Source organism: Dictyostelium discoideum (genome assembly GCF_000004695.1).
Source record: "Dictyostelium discoideum AX4 chromosome 5 chromosome, whole genome shotgun sequence".
In the NCBI taxonomy this organism is placed as follows: Eukaryota; Evosea; class Eumycetozoa; order Dictyosteliales; family Dictyosteliaceae; genus Dictyostelium; species Dictyostelium discoideum.
Genome location: NC_007091.3, coordinates 4830873 through 4850589, shown reverse-complemented (window position 1 = coordinate 4850589; position 19717 = coordinate 4830873). Strand labels below are relative to the sequence as shown.

General features: G+C 20.5%; 9 protein-coding genes and 1 pseudogene across 9 annotated transcripts; 5 read left to right on the top strand and 5 right to left on the bottom strand.

Moving 5' to 3' along the window:
- Positions 1-1506: 1506 nt before the first annotated feature.
- Positions 1507-5705, top strand: DDB_G0290983 (ankyrin repeat-containing protein; the record flags this gene model as incomplete). Its single annotated transcript, XM_630342.1, has 2 exons — positions 1507-1561; positions 1753-5705. The coding sequence occupies 2 exons, from the start codon at positions 1507-1509 to the stop codon at positions 5703-5705; spliced, it is 4008 nt and encodes a 1335-aa protein (XP_635434.1).
- Positions 5706-6002: 297 nt separating this feature from the next.
- Positions 6003-7274, bottom strand: DDB_G0290981 (annotated as a pseudogene; the record flags this gene model as incomplete).
- Positions 7275-7838: 564 nt separating this feature from the next.
- DDB_G0290977 (hypothetical protein) lies at positions 7839-9437 on the bottom strand (the record flags this gene model as incomplete). The annotated part of the gene is made up of 1 exon (XM_630339.1): positions 7839-9437. One exon carries the CDS (start codon positions 9435-9437, stop codon positions 7839-7841), a length of 1599 nt encoding a protein of 532 aa, XP_635431.1.
- Positions 9438-9738: 301 nt separating this feature from the next.
- Positions 9739-11029, bottom strand: DDB_G0291059 (ankyrin repeat-containing protein; the record flags this gene model as incomplete). Its single annotated transcript, XM_630338.1, has 2 exons — positions 9739-10583; positions 10720-11029. 2 exons carry the CDS (start codon positions 11027-11029, stop codon positions 9739-9741), a joined length of 1155 nt encoding a protein of 384 aa, XP_635430.1.
- Positions 11030-12025: 996 nt separating this feature from the next.
- Positions 12026-12546, top strand: rpb6 (RNA polymerase II core subunit; the record flags this gene model as incomplete). Its single annotated transcript, XM_630337.1, has 2 exons — positions 12026-12372; positions 12492-12546. The coding sequence occupies 2 exons, from the start codon at positions 12026-12028 to the stop codon at positions 12544-12546; spliced, it is 402 nt and encodes a 133-aa protein (XP_635429.1).
- Positions 12547-12937: 391 nt separating this feature from the next.
- Positions 12938-14056, top strand: DDB_G0291057 (hypothetical protein; the record flags this gene model as incomplete). Its single annotated transcript, XM_630336.1, has 2 exons — positions 12938-13444; positions 13529-14056. The coding sequence occupies 2 exons, from the start codon at positions 12938-12940 to the stop codon at positions 14054-14056; spliced, it is 1035 nt and encodes a 344-aa protein (XP_635428.1).
- Positions 14057-14176: 120 nt separating this feature from the next.
- On the bottom strand, positions 14177-14760 carry DDB_G0291055 (hypothetical protein; the record flags this gene model as incomplete). Its single annotated transcript, XM_630335.1, has 2 exons — positions 14177-14426; positions 14534-14760. 2 exons carry the CDS (start codon positions 14758-14760, stop codon positions 14177-14179), a joined length of 477 nt encoding a protein of 158 aa, XP_635427.1.
- A 523-nt stretch (positions 14761-15283) lies between these two features.
- DDB_G0290959 (hypothetical protein) lies at positions 15284-17331 on the bottom strand (the record flags this gene model as incomplete). Its single annotated transcript, XM_630334.1, has 2 exons — positions 15284-16725; positions 16818-17331. The coding sequence occupies 2 exons, from the start codon at positions 17329-17331 to the stop codon at positions 15284-15286; spliced, it is 1956 nt and encodes a 651-aa protein (XP_635426.1).
- Positions 17332-17868: 537 nt separating this feature from the next.
- On the top strand, positions 17869-18379 carry DDB_G0291035 (hypothetical protein; the record flags this gene model as incomplete). Its single annotated transcript, XM_630333.1, has 2 exons — positions 17869-18148; positions 18321-18379. 2 exons carry the CDS (start codon positions 17869-17871, stop codon positions 18377-18379), a joined length of 339 nt encoding a protein of 112 aa, XP_635425.1.
- A 105-nt stretch (positions 18380-18484) lies between these two features.
- On the top strand, positions 18485-19674 carry DDB_G0291053 (hypothetical protein; the record flags this gene model as incomplete). Its single annotated transcript, XM_630332.1, has 4 exons — positions 18485-18549; positions 18974-19105; positions 19266-19372; positions 19487-19674. 4 exons carry the CDS (start codon positions 18485-18487, stop codon positions 19672-19674), a joined length of 492 nt encoding a protein of 163 aa, XP_635424.1.
- Positions 19675-19717: the final 43 nt, after the last annotated feature.

The following is a 19717-nucleotide window of genomic DNA, read 5'->3' as shown; positions in this document are numbered from 1 at the left end:
TCGCATTTCGCCAACCACAAAAATTAATTTCAGAAAAAAAAAAAAAATAAAAAAAAAAAATAAAAAAATATAAAAATAATAAAAAATATCTGGAAAAAAAAAGAAAATAATAAAAAGTCTGCTTGTGGGACGGTAAGATATTTATATTCTTTTTTATCTGTTTTTTTTTTTTTCTTATTTTTTTAATATTTTTTTTTTTTCATATATAAATAAAAAGTTTTTATAAAAAAAACATAAAACCTTTTAAGTAATAGCCTTTTTTTTTTTTTTTTTTTTTTTTTTAGGTTTTTAAGTTTTTTTTTTTTTTGGTTAATTTTTTACATCATTATAAAAAAAAAAAAAAAACAAAAACAAAAACAAAAACAATAAAAAAAAAAATAATAAAAAAAAAAAAAAAACTTTCGGTCAACTACTTTTAAAAGCGGTTAGACTTGGACTCCAACCTTATTTATTTATTTTTTATTTTTTTTTTTTTTTTATTTTTTTTTTTTATTTTTGATCAACTGACACTGATTCACTCTTTTTTTGTTAGGTTGCTTAAGCCCCCATTTTTTTTTTTTTTTTTTTTTTTTTTTTTTTTTATTGTAATTCCTTTTATTTATTTTATGCAAATTTGAGGTATATTTATCTATTTTTGATTTTTATTATTATTATATTTTTTTGTATCATTACACATCTTCACACATTTATTAAAAAAAAACAAAAATAAAACCTCATATATTATAATTCAAGTCAAAATACAAATTTAGTTAAAATAATAAAAAAAAAAAACCATTATCTAATTTAGTAAATCTCTTTTAAACAAAATTGGTAAGTTGTATAAAAAAAAAAAAAAACCCAAAAAAAAAAAAAAACCAAGAAAAAAAAAAAAAAAAATCATAAAAAAAAAAAAAATCATAAAATAATCATTCAAATAGTTATTATTTGTGCAAATCTGAATAATTGAGTGTTCAAAACATATATATATATATATATATATATATATATATATATATATATGTATATAAATTTGTAACAATCATAATTAATAATATAAAATTAAATTAAATCAAAATAAATCAAATTTTTTTTTTTTTTTTTTTTTTTTACACAAAAAATATATATATTTACACAACACCCCATTGTGTGGTTATTGAATTCATCAGCACCCGAAAATAAATAAAAAAAATAAAATAAAAAAATCTATTTATAAATACATCAAAACATTGCCGTTTATTGTTTTTTTTTAATTATTTTTTTTATTTTTTTTTTTTTAAATTTAATTATTTTTTTTTATTTTTTTCTCCCTTTCTCTTTTTTTATCACATCAAAACATTTTTTTTTTCCTTCTTAAACAAAACCATCACAATCATCAAACATTTTTTTTTTTTTTTTTTTTTTTTTTTTATTTTTCCATTTATTTATTTATTTATTTCTATTTACATATAAATATAAATAAAAATATTAATATTCTTTTTCTTTATTTTTTAAAAAATAGGTGGGGTATTACTATAGATTTTAATATTGATGGGTACTTTTGAAGTTAAAATTATTGAAATTAAAAATTTATCAATTAAAAATGGTAATATTATTTTTTCTTTTAATTTAATTTTTTTTTTTCTCATAAATTATCAATAATATTAATTATTTATTTTTTTATTTTTTTATTTTTTTTTATTCATTAATTTTTTTTTTATTTTTTTTTTATTTTTTTTTTTTATAATTTTTTTATTTTCTTATTTATTTATTTTTTTAAATTTAATAAAAAATTAGGAAATGGATATATTCCTAAAAATATTAAATTAAAGATTGGAAATGGTAGAATTGGAAATTGGGTTAAAACAAATTCAAAAACTTATAATAATAATGGAACAGTTGCAATTAATTGTCAAGTAAACATTAAATATAAACCCAAATATCCAAGTTTAATCATTAAAATAATTGAAGATGGATTTTTAGGTGAAATAATGGGTGAATGTAAAGTTGATCTTTCGAATCTATATAATCAAATCAATAATTATTTAGAGAAACAACCACCAATTCAAAATCAATTACAATTTTCAACAAGTCATCATTTATGTATTCCCATTATTCCTTCAACTTTAATTCCACTTTATAATTATAATAATTATAATTATAATAATAATAATTACAATAGTAATAATTATAATAATACTAATAATAATATAAGTATCAATAGTAATAATAATAATAGTAATAATAATAATAATAATAATAATAATACAATAACAAATAAAACACCAAAAGAATTCTATAATCCATTTCCAGTTCAAAATAATAATAATAATAATAATAACAATAATAATATTTTTAGTTCAACTACTTATTATGGTGAAGTTCATTTACATATTGTATATAAAAAGAAATCAATTTACTCAGATTCATCTTCTGAAAATATAAACCAAAAAGATTTTGAACCAATGCAAGTTGATAGTGATTTTGATAGTAATAATAATGATAACATAACAAATGATAACACTACTTATGATTATCTTAATAATAACAATGTACCACCAACAACAACAACTACTACCACAACAACCACAACAACCACAACAACTTCTAGTATAAATAATTTAAATAACAATACACAATCAGCACAACCTAAAAGAAAGAATTCATTAGTTAGAAATTCTCAAAAACTTAGAGATGTTATAAAGTCAATTAAAAATTCAAATATATTTCAAAATCAAGTTGACAACACAAATACTAATCCTTTTTTAAGTAATAATAATAGCAACAACAACAACAACAACAACAACAACAATAATAGTAACAGTAATAATAATAATAACAACAACAATAGTAGTAGTAACAGTAATAATAATAATAATAATAATATACAGCATCAATCAAATGAACATTATTCAATTAGATTACCAAATAGTCCACCATTATTATCATCACCATTATTATCAATTGATAATGGAAAAGATAATGATTTTTATTATATAAACAATGAAAATAGTAATAATATTAATAATAATAATAATAATAATAATAATAATAATAACAATAATAATAATAATATTAATATTAATCAACAAAGAATACGCCAAGAAGAACAATTATTACAAAAACAAAAACCATCAAATCAAGAAAAATCAGTATTGGTACAAGAATTTAATAATTTTTTAATCAGAGAACAATATAAAAATTCATATAATAATTTACAACAACACCATTATCATCAACATCAACAACAATCAATAGTTGATAAATTACATTTGGTTGTAGTTGAATGCACAGGTTTTCAAAATAATGATGGTACTTCACCACCACCACCACCAGTTACAATTGGTTGTAAAGTTAAAGTTGGTTTACAAGATACAAAAAAAGAAACCCAATTAAAGAGTTCGAATCAATTATATTGGAAACAATATTTTGAAATTCCGTTAACAAATCCAATGCAAAGATTTTCATTAAATACTCAAAATTTAATTTTTTATTTTCATGATTATAGTTTAAATAATAATAATAACAATGGTGCTGATCAGCAACAACAACAAACTCCAACAAGTATAATTATAGCGGAATCAAAAGAATTTGATTTATTTGAAATTGAAAGAGAAAAGATATTAGAACTTTGGATACCTGTAACAATATTAGAATCACAACAATCTAGATTTAATAGTAATAATAATTTAAATAATTTAAATAATTTAAATAATAATAATCAATGTAAAATTCATATATTATTAAAATATGAAACAGGTTATCTTTCACCATCAGAAGCATCAGAATTATTATTTCTATCATTATGCGCAGGTGATAGATATTTAAATGATTCATTGTTGAGGATGAAATCATTAAATTTAGATTCAACGTTTAAAGAGAAACATTCAGAATTTGAATGTCCAACCATATTGACAAAAGCATGTAAACAAGGTAATCAAAGAGTGGTTAAACAATTATTAGAATTGGGTTGTTCAATTAATCAAACTGATAGTGAAGGATTTTCACCATTAATGAAATGTATACAATATGATGGTGTATTTCAACCAGTTTCAAACAATTTCCCAATAATAAAGTTACTCTTGGAATATGGAGCCGATCCAAAAATTAAGAGTAAAAATGGTGCAGATTCTGCATTCACACTTTGTAATTCTTGGGAAATGAAAGAATTCTTACAAACTTCACTAGAGAATAGATTCTATCAAATTAAATTCAATCATTGTTCAAATTGTGGTTTCATTGATTTTCCAATTTGTTTTGAAAATGTTATTAAATCATTACGTGTTGGTAATGGTAATTGTAGATGTAAACCAACTTTATTCTGTTTATCTTGTAATAAAACTTTAAAAGATGCTAATGATGAAAAAATTGGTTTCATTTCAAATTTTGAATTAATTAATATTTATCAACAATATCATCATCAACAACAACAACCACATCAACATCAACAATCATCATCATCAAATTTTAATACATTTATTCAACAATGTTCAATTTGTAATTCATTTGGATTTAATTCAAATGGTTTTGATAGTTTCAAATCACAATTTAATTCAGATTTTCAAGATATTTCAATTGTTCAAGATAATTCATTACTTCATTTACCTCATTGTACAATTCCAAATTTAACATTTACAAAATCAATTTTAAATTCAATTCAAATTGATAATTTATTATATTATTTATTATTAAAGAAAACAATTAATCCATATCGTCCTCAATATAATAATTATCAACAACAACCACAACAGCAACAACAAAATCAATTATTTTCTTCAATTTTATCAAATAATAATAATATAATATCACCACAATTTTCATTATCATCATCATCTTCATCATCTTCATCATTACAATTTACTTTACCAATAATACCATTATCAATTAATAATTTACCACAAGAAATTATTCAAAATATATTAAATCAATTAAATGATATTAGAGATTTAAATAATTGCAGTCAAGTTTCATCAAGTTTTTATAGAGTTTGTTCTGATCAAATATTTTGGAAAACTAAATTTTTAAAATCTTCATTTGATCATTCTTTATTAATTTCAAATTCATCTGAAAATAATGATAATAATAATAATAATAATAATAATAATAATAATAATAATAATAATAATAATAATAATCAACAACAAATAATTTATCAAATATTATTAAATAGTAATTGGTTTTTAAATTGTAATAAAGATTTTAAATCACTTTGGGTACATTATAGTGATTTAAAAGAATGGATTAGAAATTTATTATTAGAAGAATCATTTAAACCACGTTATACAATGAATATTTTACCATCAAGTGGTAATTTATTAGTAGAGTTAACTTTAACTGCAACTAAATATTTATTTAATAAGGATGGTGTTTCATTTAATTTTGATAATAAATTTAAATTATTATTAGAATTTTCAAAGACTCGTTCAATTTCAAGTATTAAAATTGAAGCATTAAATCAAAAACCATCAATAATTCATGATCTTTGTAATTTACTTTCAATCTCTCCACAATTGACAACTCAACAAAGTGGTAAATTATCAACTGTAATAATGGATGATTTGGAATCTCATGATGGCACTGTTTCAATCCATTTATCATTACAACCAAAAGCAATTCAAAAATGGGTAAACACTTATCTTGGTCATCCTATACCTGGTTTGCATTCCTTTTTAATGATTAGAGATGATGTTGGTGGTAGTATAATTTTAGATTTTTATTATTATGATATTGAAAATTTAATTTTAAATTAAATAAAATATTTTTAAATAATAATAATAATAATAATTATAATCAAAAATAGACAATAATAATAATCAATAATAATCAATAATAATAATCAATAATAATCAATAATAATTTATTAAAAAATTTATTTCTCTCTTTTTTAAATACTGAACTTAATTGTTTACATTATTTCATATGAGTTTAATGAAAAATTAATTAATAAAATATTAATTTCAATCACTAATTGTGATTACCTTAAAATTTATTTATTCTGTTTTTTTTATTTAAATTTTGATAAAGTTTGTTGTGGTGTGTGTGTGTTATTAAATTCTCTTTTTAATAATTATTTTATTTTGAGGACAAGAAAAGGCAAGACCAAATTTACCAACATCATTTAATGGTATTGATGGATTAGGATTTAAAAATTCATATCTGTTAATAAAACTTGCCAATATTGTAAATATTTGTGATTCAGCTAATGATTTACCCATACAATCTCTTACACCAACTCCAAAATGAACTAAATTAGAATTTGGTAATTCTTCCAAGAATCTTTCAGGAATAAATGAGTTTGGTGATTGAAATATTTTTTCATTTCTATGAGTTGCCCAAATATTTTTAATGATTTGGGTACCTTTTGAAATTTTATAACCTCTAAATTCAACATCATTTGAAGTTTCATGAGCTGTTACTGGATGTTTTCTAAATGTTTCTTTTATTACCATTGAAAAGTATGGTAGGGAATTACGATATTTATTATACTGGATTAAAACTTCATCTTCATTGTTATTATTATTAATATTTTGTTTTTTAATTTCTTGTTTTATTTCATTGTAAACTTTATTTTGAATATTTTTTAAATTTGTTAATTCTATTAAACAAAACATAATTGTATCAGTACTAGAAGCTTGCATATCAATGCAAGATCCAATAACAGATGCCCATGATATTTCACCATTTTCATATAATGATAATAGTTTTGAAATTATTGGTTTATTTTCTGTTTTAGATTGTTTTGAATTTTTTCCAGATTTAAATTTCTCAATATATTTATTTGAATTGGATGTAAAAAAAATCATTACAATCATCAATATTCACATTTTTTGAAAATGGTTTTAAAAATGGAATAAAATCTGATAAAATTGGTCGACCTGTAACTTTTAAATAATTTGATAAATTTTTTAAATATTCTTCAAAAGTTTCAATTTCATTATATTTATATAATAATTTATCACCATATGTAAAAGTTAGCATGACATTCGATGAAATCAATTTTATATCTATTTAAAATTATTGGTTCACCAATTTCAGCAAGGTTATCTAATTCTTTGAATAATTTTAAACAATTCTCCATTTGCCAATAACACATTCTCACAATTATTTCTTTCTTTTTGAAATCTATTTTCAAAAATATAAGAATTTCCAATAAATGCCTCCTTTAAAGTAGAGGATTCTGTTAAAACTATAGTTTCTATAGAACCCATTCTAATTCTATAAATTGGTCCATATTGTTTATAAAATTCTTGAAATGAGATTAACCTTTTAATGATAATAAATTTCCTAAAATTGGTAACCCAATAGGACCAGGTATATATTTATTTTTTTTTTTTATTATTTTTTAAGAAAATAATTGTTGTTAAAACTATTATAATATTAATTAATATTATTAAAAAATTCATTTTTTATTTATTTTTAAAAGATAATAATTAATTTTTTAAAATATAAATATAAAATAACAATTAAAAAATAATAATTTAAAAATTTAAATAAATAAATAAAATTAAATTAAAAATTGGGGGTTTGTAAAAAAATAAGATAATTATTTTAAAAAGATATTGGTGGTTTTATTATCATTAAGTATTATAAATCATCTCCATTCAAAAAAATAAATATATATATGTCGAAAAACCAATATAATTCAGTACACTTAATATTTACTAAAATTAAAATAAATAAAAAAAATAGAAAAAAAAATAAAAAAAAAAAAACTAAAGCGAATTATGTAAAAATTAATTTTATTGAAATTGGATTTTTTTAAACCTGATCTTACTATTATTATTATTATTATTATTATTATTATTATTATTATTATTATTATTATTATTATTATTATTATTATTATTATTATTATTTTTATTAATTTTTAATTTTTTAATTTTTTAATTATTTATACTCGATTTTCTATTTATACTATTTTCTTTAACTAATGTATTTTCAAATGCTCTTGATTTTGAAATGATTTTAATACCACGTTTATTTAATCTAAATACTTTAAAAATATAATCTTTGACATCAGGTCTTCGAGGAATACTAAAAACTATTAATGAAGTTCCTAACCAAATACCACCAGTTGATAAATAGAAAATAGCATTGATTGGATGATAATAAGAATTGATAACTAATAAAGTATCGACAATACCAAATGTAGTAGCACCTAAAACACCCAACCAAAGTAACATTTTCGAAGGTGATGTACCAGGGAATGATGATGTCAATGAAATTGCCCTCCAAACCATAGTTGCTTCAATAAATCCATAAATACAAATTAAAGAGAAATGAGCTGGATCAACATCTGTTAAATCTGATGAACTATCGGAATCACCACCACCACTAACTGTACCATTATTATTATTATAATTATAATTATTATTATTACTATTTGGTTCTAAATCTGGTAATGGTTGAAAAGTATTTCTACTCATATATGGTGAAATTGATTTTGAAAATACAATTAATAAAATTAAAGTAGCTGAATAAACATAAAATGGTATTGAGTGAAATAATCTTGGTTTTATATTTTTTCCAATACCAATTAAGAATGCAATTGTATACATTAATCTTGAACACATATAAAATATTAATGAGAATAAATACATCATTTCATTTAATAATAAATTTTGATTTTCTTGACGAGAATTTGTATCTCCATCTGTACCACCACCACCACTACTATTTGCAACATTTTCAAGTTGATCATTAATTTGAATTGAATATATACAATCACCTATAATATTTAATACCAAGGCGATACCAATGAAAAAACTATATTTACTTGTTTTTCTATCGTTTAAACCATATAATGGAATTATGAAAATCAAAGGCACCAATACTACTGGTCTTGTAGCAATGAATGTGTAATGAATTGCTCTTTCTCCATTATTATTTGGGTGTAAATCTAAAAATCTATATTCTATAAAATAACTTGTTGCCAATAATAAAAATATAGCTACCAATATGATCACCCATAATCCTCTTAAAAATGTAAATGGTAAATTTAATGGCCCAGTTTCATCATCCTTTATCATAATTGGTATAGTTTCATTAAATGGTCCTTCTGTTTTATAAATTATATTATTTTCATATGATCTAACCATATCATTTTTCTTTTTTAAATTATTATTATTATTATTATTATTAATATTATTATTATTATTGCTATTATCTATATTATTATTATTACTATTATTACAAATTTGTTGTGAATTTTCAATATTAATCATTGTATCTTTATTACTTTGGGTCGTTGTTGTAGTTGTTGTAGTTAATCGTTTACTATTTATATTATATCCATTTATATAATTATTTTCATCTATTTGTTTTTTTAAATTTTGTTGTTTTTTTAAGAGTGGTTCTTTATCATTGTTATTTTGATGGTCATTAATATCGGAATGATCATTAATAATAACTATATTTTGAATATCATTATCTTTTTTATCTGGGCTTTTATTTAATTCCCCTCCTCCTCTTTCTTTATCCATTATTATTTTTTTTTTTTTTATTTTTCTATAGTACACTTAATTATAACACATTTATTCAAATACAAATAAAATAAACACACTAAATTAGAATTAAAATTTTAAATTATTGGGATTTTTTTTTTTTATTTTTTTTTTTATTTTTTAAGAAAAAAAAATAAAAAATGAAAAAAAACAAAAAAAAAAAATAAAAAAATAAAATAAAAATAAAAATTTTATATTTATCTTATTTAAAAAAGAAAAGAAATATATTTTTTTTAAAAAAAATTTATTAATCTAATAAAAAAAAAAAAAAATTATATTATTATTTAACAATTTTTGGTTTTGGTCTTGAAAAATTATTATTACCGCTATTATTATTACTATTATTAGTATTATTATTATTATTATTATTAGTATTATTATTTCTATTTTTAATTTCATTATTTTTTTTTAAAATTTCATTAATATATTTCATTGCATTATCAATATCTTCAGATTTACCTTGAATTGAGATATTATTTTCAGATGAATTTGTTGGTGGAATTGTAATTTTAACATTGAAATGAGAACGCAAGTATTTGATATTTTTACCTTGAGAACCAATGATTAAACTATGCTTTTCTTTGGCGATCGAGGTGAGATTAAGTATTTCAATATCGGCTTCCTCTTCTTCCTTTCTTTTCTTTTCTTCAGCTTCAATCTCTTCTGGAGTTTTTGGTGGATTAACGATATCCAATATCATTTGACGAGCTTTCTCTACATCATCTTTTCTACCTTTAATTGTGATTTTGTTATCGGTAACGTTGGATTCTGGCAATTGGATTTGAGTATTGGTGAGCTCTCTCAACTCTTTTAAGTTCTTGCCACCACGACCAATGATTTTGCCATGATGAACCTTTGGAATTGGCAAGAGGATAGTCACGGCCTGGTCACCTTGTAGCATCTCCTTCACACGAATACTAGTTGCCAATTGCTCTGGTATCAATCCTGCCATATTAACAATGGTTGGATCAGCTCCAAACTTTAATAATAATCTTATCAAATTCATTTGAACTCCCAATCCAATTGAACTATGATCAATTGTAACTGCTTTATGTAATGGTGTTGATCCAACTTTATTCTTAATATTTGGATTTGATTTCTTTCCAAGTAAATATTCAATAACAGCTGTTTTATTTTTTAAAATAAATAAATAAAATAAAATAAAAAAATAAAAAAAATTATTAATATTATTATTTATTATTTAGTATTTATTTTCTTTATTATTTATTATAAAATTAAATAATAATAATAATAAACTTACAAATTCTACCATTTGCAGAAGCACCATGAAGAGCTGAATCACCAAATAAATCTGGTTGATTTGGTGAAACTTTTTCAACTTCAATTAAATGTTTTACTTTTTCTAAATTACCTTGTTCAGCATATGCTTTTAATAATCCACCATTTTCAATTGCTTTTTCTTTATTCATATTTGATGCTTCATCAATATTATTATTACTGTTGGTATTTGTAGTTGTAGTGGTAGTAGTAGTGGTAGTAGTAGTAGTATTATTTTCTTCTGGAATGGAGGAAGTAACAGTGGTAGAGGTAATTTGTTCAGTAGTATCCATTTTATTTTTTTATTTTTTTTTTTTATAGAAAACTATTTAAATTAATATTTTTGAAAAATAATACAAAGAGTAAAGAGTTTTATTATTATCAAAATGAGGCGTTTAAATAAAAAAAAAAATGTATGTTAATATTTTTTTTTTTTTTTTTTTATTATATAAATTTTTTTTTTTTTTTTTTATTTATTTAAATTTAATGTGAATGATGAGAAAATTTAAATAAAAAAATTAATAATAAAAAAAAATAAATATGTTATATATATATATGTGGGTGTGTGATTATATTAATATATTAAAAAAAAAAAAAAAAACCAATTTATCTAAAAAAATTTAAATTGTGTTCCAAAAAAAGAAAAAAAAAAAAACTGAATAGTGTGAGTGAGTGGGGGTTTATGTAAAGTACAAAGAGTGTTTGGTTAAAAAAAAAAAAAAAAAAAAAAAAATTTTTTTTTAAAACCAAAACAAAAAAATGCGATTCATCAATTTTTTAAAAAAAAAATTCATGGCTTCAAATTTTAAAAAAATTTTAAAAAAAAAAAAAAAAAAAAACCATGGGTTTTTTTTTTTTTCCACACCCCCCCGGGGTTTTTTAAAATTTAAAATTGGAAAAAGGGATTTAAAAAAAATTAAAAAAAAAATTATTATTATTATTATTATAATAAAAACCCATTAAAAAAAATTTAAGTTGGATATTTTCCCCTGGTTTTTTTTTTTTATTATTATATATATAACAAATATTCTGTTTTAGTTTTTTTTTTTTTTTTTTTTTAAATTTTTTAAATTTTTTTTTTTTTTTTTATTTTTTTTATTTTTTTCAAATTTTTTTTTTTTTTTTTTTTCGTTGTTTTTCTTTTCTCATTTTTTTTTTTTTGAGCATTTATTTTATTTTTTTTTTTTTTTTTTTTTTAATTTTTTTATTTTCATTTATTATTTTTTATTTTTATTTTTATTTTTATTTTTTTTTTTTTTTGTATAAATATATAATAAATTAAATAAAAAATGGCAGATTTTGAAGGTGGTGGTGATGATGGTGGTTATGAAGAGTTTGATGAGGGAGGTGGTTTTGAAGAGGAATATGTTGAAGAAACAGAAACAACAGAGGCATATACAGATATTATTGATCCTTCAGCAGATGCAAATACAGCAGAAGCAGGTAGAATTCCAAATCACCTTAGAAAAACAACAAGATACATGACAAAATACGAAAGAGCTAGATTACTTGGTTCAAGAGCATTACAAATTAGTATGAATGCACCAATCATGGTAGAATTAGAAGGTGAAACTGATCCATTACAAATTGCTTGGAAAGAATTAAGAGCAAAGAAAATTCCATTAATTATTAGAAGGTAATATATAAAATATATATATATATAATATAAATCACACATATTCTAATCTATTATTATTATTATTTTTTTATTTTTTTTTTTATTTTTTTTTTATTTTTTTTTTCAACATTATTTAGATTCCTTCCAAATGGAATGTACGAAGATTGGAGTGTAGATGAACTTTCAATTTAAATTAAATATATAAATACACACTTAAAAAACTACAAAAACCAACAAAAAAAAAAAAAAATCTCAAATTAATATTACATATTTATGCATTATAATTAAACCAAATCAAAAAAAAAAAAAAAAAAAAAAAGCGAATTTCAACCCATTTGAAATAATAAAGAAAAGAAATTTAAAAAAAAGAAATAAAATAAAATAAAAAAAGCAAAACTCAATTGATATTTAAAATTAATTGATTGTATTAAAAAAAAAAAGTTTCACGATTATTGTGTGTCATTTTTTTCGTTTTTTTTTTTTTTTTTCCACACTTTCATTAATTTTTTTTTATTTTTTTTTTTTCATAAACCACAATCAATTTTTTTTTTTTTTATTTTCATTGTAAACTGTAAAAAAAAAAATGAATAAATTTAATAAATTAAATTTAAATTCAACATTAATTAAATCAATTGTAAATTGTAATAGAAGTAATCAAAGATTATTTTTAAATACAAATAAATCAATTTTAAAGAATCAATCATCATCATTATCATCATTTAAAGAAATTAAAGATTTTAATAAAACTTTTTTTAGATCATTTTCAACAATATTAAATGATAATAATAATAATAATAAAAAAGATATTGATGTTGAAAAAAAAGTAGAAAAATTAGAAAAAGTAGAAAAAGAAGAAAAAGAAGAAATTTATACAGACCCATTTGAAAATGAAAAACCAAAAAAAAAGAAACCATTTGGTTTAGATTTAGAAAAATATAAAACTAATGAAACTATTGAAGATCAAAATCCAGATTACTTAATTTACCAATCAAATAAAGAAAATCTATTTAATGCTGGTAAATTATTTTTAACTGCTCAATCATTACTTGGTATTTCCTCACCAATCATTGCTTATATTAATCATTTAGATGTATGTGTGCATATATATATATATACATAATTATATATATTTTTATTTATTTTCTAATTTTTAATTTTTTTAAATACAAAAAAGATGAAAACTGTTTTATTTTTATCAGTATTTTCATTTTGGGCATTATCATTCCAATTAATTGGTCAAAAGATGATAAGTGTTTTTGGTATTAGAATTTATAGAGAACCAAATTCGAAATTTATAAAATTATGTCATATTAATCCAGGGATGCAAGTTTTAAAAATCCCAATTTCAGATATTCAGTCATCGAAATTCTCTGAAAACGGATCACCTTATATTCTATTAGAGAATGGTTCATTATTCTTTTTTGAAAAATCTGGTGAATTATTAAATGCTGATGAATTCTCTTACATACTTTCTGGTGAAGAATATTCAAAGAAAATGAAAAAATTAGAACAAGATGAATATAAAAAATATTTTGAAAATGAGTCAACTACAAATGAAGATTTAGAAAATACAAAACATTTATTAGATTTAGAAATTGAATCAATTGATAAAAAATTACAAGAAGTAAAATCACAAATTGAAAAAGAAGAAGCTGAAAAAGAAAAAGAAGCTGAAAAAGAAAAAGAAAAAGAAAACAAATAAATATTTATTTTATTTTATTTTATTTTATTTATAAATAATAATAATAATATATTAATTTTTTGTCGATTTATTTCTTTTTTTTTTTTTTATTGTTGGTTGTTGTTGTTGTTTTTTTTTTTTTTACACAGAGACAACAGAAGAACACATTCCTCTTAAACATTGTCTACCATATGGGATATATGAAAAAGTGTAATATAATAATGAAGCAACTTGGAATAAAATGAAGAAAATGACGAGAATGATACCCCAATCTAAGAAAACTGCAACTAAAGTAAGAATCATTGATGCTACAAATACGATTGCACAAATAATTCTATGTGGTTCTGCCATATTTTTAATTTGTTTAATTGGTCCAACTATAAAACCAGTACTGAAAAATAAAATAAAATAAAATAAAGTAAAATTATTATTATTATTAGTGTTTGTGTTTTATGATTATAATTATAATAATTATAATAATATTTGAAATACACATACGCCATAACCATTAATATATCACCTAATGTAAATAAAAGTGCAAATGTTGTTGGTGATATAAAAAACATTAATGATAAGAATGCAAATAATAAACCTAATGCAGCACATACTGCAAAACCAATAACACGTTGTGTAAATGTTAATGAACATTGATTATTTAAATCATCCCACATTGATGGTTCTTTCTCTGGTTCTTTATCTCCTAATAAACTTTTAATTGAGTCCATTCTTTAATTTATATTTATTTTATTGTGTGTGTGTGTATGTAGGTATATATGTATATATGTATATGGGATGAGGTGTATATATGTATATGTTATGTATTGTTTATTATATTATGTGTTTTTATTATTAATATCCCTATTCCTTTTCTTTTCTTTCTTCTTTTTTTTTTTTTAATTAATGGTTTATATTGGTTATTTTATTTTTGTTTATCTTAAAAATTCAAAAAAATTGAAATTTTTTTTTTTTTTTTAATAAAACCACATAAGCGCACAAACACACGAAAAAAATAAAAAATAAAAAAAAAATAAAATAAAAATTAAAATAAAAATAAAAAAATATCCTAAATCGAGGGGGGAAAAGATAAAAAATAAAAATAAAAATAAAAAAAAAAAATTAAAAAAAAAAACAAAACAAAACACTTTAGGGTTTTGATTGATAATCTTAAAGTAATAAAAAATTAATTTTTTTGATTTATTTTTTTAGATTATTATTTATTTATTATTTTTTATTTTTTTAATATTTTTTTTATTTGCAACTTTCATCTGGAAGACCTTCAATTTCTTCTTTAAATGTTAATGTTAAAACACCATTTTCAAAATGATTTGAATAATTTTTACTATAATTTGCTTCAATTGGAATTCTCAGATCAAATTCTCCATCTTTTCTAAGATTTAAACTATTACCAATTTTAACACCAGCTGATGGATATTCATTAATTGTACTCTCACCACCACGTGTACCAGTTAATGCTCTATAACTTAATTTTCTATTACCCGAGACTTTTAAGTATCTAACTTTGTCACTTGGATCATAGTAGATTGAATGAGAGAAATGAGATTCTGGAATATCTGGTAAATCAAATGTGAATATTAATGTACGATTCTCACATTCAAGACTGTCATAGGTTGGATTGAAACTTCCAGTTACAATCAATAGATTATCAATGAAAATGATATCCTTGTTATTTAATGCATATTTCCATTGCTCATATTCATTATTTTTAATAGCAGGTACAATCGAATACATTGGAACTTGGTTAATATCAATAGTATGTGCTTTAACTTGATTGAACATTTCTTCTAAATCTTCCAATGTTTTTTGATCCTTTAATGGTATACCAGTCTGTCTCTTATATACAAATGTGTTTGATCTTGTACTCGATGATTTATTTTCAATTTCCACAACTTGAGTTTGAGAATTATAATATGGTACAATTTTTAAATCTGTTGGATTTTTAATATTGGTTTTCATTTTCTCTTTTAAAGTTTCTAATAGTATTGTATCAAATGCATAGTTTTGATTTGTAACATTTTTAATTTTAGTCTTGACAAATTTACCCACTAATTCATTCCACTTTTTGCCAAACTCACTACCATGATTACATAAAAAGAAATGAGTTGTAAAATTCTCGGCATCTGTATAATAAATTATATATTCATTATCAGAATGAAGGCTGAATTCAGTATGAAAATAACCTTTGAATGGAGTTGTTACATAGGTTTTAATCATTGCCATTAGATCAACCATATTTGAAATATTCATATAATTATGAAACACATAGAGTTCTCTGATTTTTTGTTTTTCAATTGGATTTTGAGTTTTAATCTTCTTTTGAATGGCCATTATATTTTGTTGATCGTGCCATGTCATTTCATTAACAACGAAAATTACAACATTTGATAAACTAATAGCAGTCTCTTGAATGAATGATTCAGTTGCTTTCTTACGTGCAAGATGAAGATTATTCAATTTAATACTTCCATCAGCTTGATTGATATTATAAGCTTTTTTAAGTTCTTCATTTTCATTTTCATCTACAAAAAATGGTAGAGGAGTATTACTACCTTGAGTATCAATAAATAAAGTATCATTTGTATGAGAAATATAAATTGATAAACCTTTTGTTTTAGTTTTACTACCAGATGGTAAATTAATATTATTTATTAAATTTGCTGTAAAGGTTTTGCCTATTAAAAAAAATTATGAAAATTAATATACAAATGTTAATAAATATGTAGATTGATTGATTAATTGATTGATTGATTGATTTAATATTTACCTCTTTTAAAATAACCAATAATGGTTGCAGTTCTAAATTTATTTGAACCTTCTAAAAGACAGTCTAGTGGATTTGGTGAATCTTCTTTAACATTTTTAAGTAAATCTTTATTGACATATACTGTCCAACAAGCATCTTTAATTACAAATGTATCAACACTTTGTAAATCAATTACAATATCATAATCTGTAGTTTTTAAATTATTGCCAAGATTAACAGATGAATCATCGTTATTATTATTATTATTATTATTATTATTATTATTATTATTATTATTATTATTATTATTATTATTATTATTATTATTATTATTATTATTATTATCACTATTATTATAACTATTATTATTGGATATTTCAGGAACAATTTGATTATTAATTTGATTATTAATTTGATTATTTATATATTTTTGTTTATCTTTTTTTAAAATTATTAAAAAAATTGATGAGGATACTATAATTATTATTGAAATTATTGAAGGGACTCCATAAGTATGAGATAATAAATTACCCATTTTAAATAATTATTATTATTGTTATATTGTGAATGAAAATTATAAAAAAAAAAAAAAAAAAAAAAAAGATTTAAATATTTTTTTTTTTTTTTTTTGTAATTTGTCATTGTGAAAATGGTAGTTACTTCATTTTCAAATATTTTTTAATTTTTTTCTTATTTTTTTAAGCCAATTTTGAAAATTATTTGTGTGTTTTTTGATTGAGTCACCATATTACAATTTTTTTTCTTATTTTTTTAAGTCTTTTTTTTTTTTTTTTTTTTTTTTTTCAAGTGTGCCAAAATATTATTATATAACCAAAAATTTTATTTATAGAATTTAATTTATTATAATAACAGTTTTATTTTTTCAAAAATTCAAATTTACTTACATATATAAAAAAAAAAAAAAAAAAAAAAAAAAAAAAAAAAAAAAAAAAAAAAAATATATATATATATATATATATGTGCTCACCAATTCATTAAATCATTTCTTATTTATTTATTTTATTTTAATTCCTATTTTTTTTTAAAAAAAATATATATATTCTCTCTGAGTATGTCAATAATTGATATCAAATTTACAATCAATGATTTTTTATTAAATCAAGAATCATTACAAAATAATAATAAATATTCATGTCCAATTTGTTGTGAATTTATTTACAAGAAATCAATTTATCAATGTAAATCTGGCCATTTCGCATGTCAAGGATGTTGGGAAACATCATTAAAAAATAAAAAAGAATGTATGATTTGTAGAATTAAAGTAAATTTAATCAATGATTTATCAAGATGTTTAGTAATTGAACAGTTTTTTAGTAAAGAAGAATGTTTTTGTATTTATTCTTACACTTACACAACTTTAAGTGGAAATTGTTTTTGATGAAAATCTAAAAAAAAAATTAGTATAAGATCAAATTAATGGCTGTAAAGATATTAAAACTGTAGATCTATTAGATAGTCATATACAAAATTGTAAATTTAAACTTGTGCCATGTTCATATAAAGGGTGTGATAAAATTGTTAGATTAAAATCATTACAAGAACATGAATATCAATGGTTATAAATTGAAAGTATGTTCATTTTGTATGAAATCTATCACAAAGAATCAAGTAAAAAATCATCTTACTGAATGCCCAAAATATGAAATTGATTGTTAAAAGGTTGTCAAATGAAAATTAAAAGGGAAGATATCGAAAAACATATAGATAACGATTGTCAATATATTCAAATCATGTAAATTAATTAGCAACTGAAATTTATGTTAAAATTATAAATCAAATTCAACCATTGACATCCTAAAAAATAAAATTTAACTTTTTTTAAAAAAAAAAAAAAATTCAATAAAAAAAACAATTAAGTAATTTTTTAATGATAATCAATAATAATTTTAAAATGCATAATAATACTCTTATTTTTTTAAATCTCCAAAAGAAAAAAAAAAAAACACAAGGGAAAAGACTTAAAAAAAAATAAGAATAAAAATCCAAGAAAAAAAATAATTTGTTAATTTTTTATTTTTTGATTATCAATAAAGATAATTTAAAATTTTCAAAAAATTAAAAGAAAAAAGAGTTTAAGAATACAAATTGTAAAATTTTTGTTTGTTCTCCAATGTTTAGTTGTTTTGAAACGAGTAAATATATATATGCCCAAAAAGTAATGTTGATATTTGTCATACCAATCATTGTGATGAAAATACTAGAAGTTGTTATCAAATTGCTGATACTTGTAATGATGGAAATAATAATACAATTGTAGTTGTGGTCCATATGGTTGTGTCAACGCACCAGTAAATCCACCAGAACCAACTCAATCATGTGAACAAAAATGAAACGATAATAGTATGTAAATTTATTTTTATTATTAAAATTTAAAATTTTTTTTCTAAATTATTAATTATTTATTAATTATTTATAAAAATAAAAATAAATTTAAAAAAACAAAACCAGATCTTGTACAGTTGATTTTTGTGATTTCCGTGGATATTGTTATCATTATGAAACTCGTTGTTCAGATTATGATGCATGTACACTTGATACTTGTGGTGAAAAAGGATGTGAATATAACTCCAATGAATTGTGATGATAATAGTAAGAATTTTTAATTAAGAATTTTAAATTTAATATTTTAAATTATTTTTTCTAACATTAAAATTTAATTTTAAATAAAGACCCTTGTACAGCTGATTTTTGCTCAATGTTATATGGTTGTTATCATAAACCAATCGAATGCTCAGTTAAAGTACCATGTAGTACTGATTCTCAATGCAATAGAAACACTTATGACTATTATGGCAGAGATCGTGGTGGTAGTCCATGTATTAATAATGAATGGAGAACTGGTACAATAACAAATTAAATAATAATAATTATTATAATTATTTAAAATATTATCACTTTTA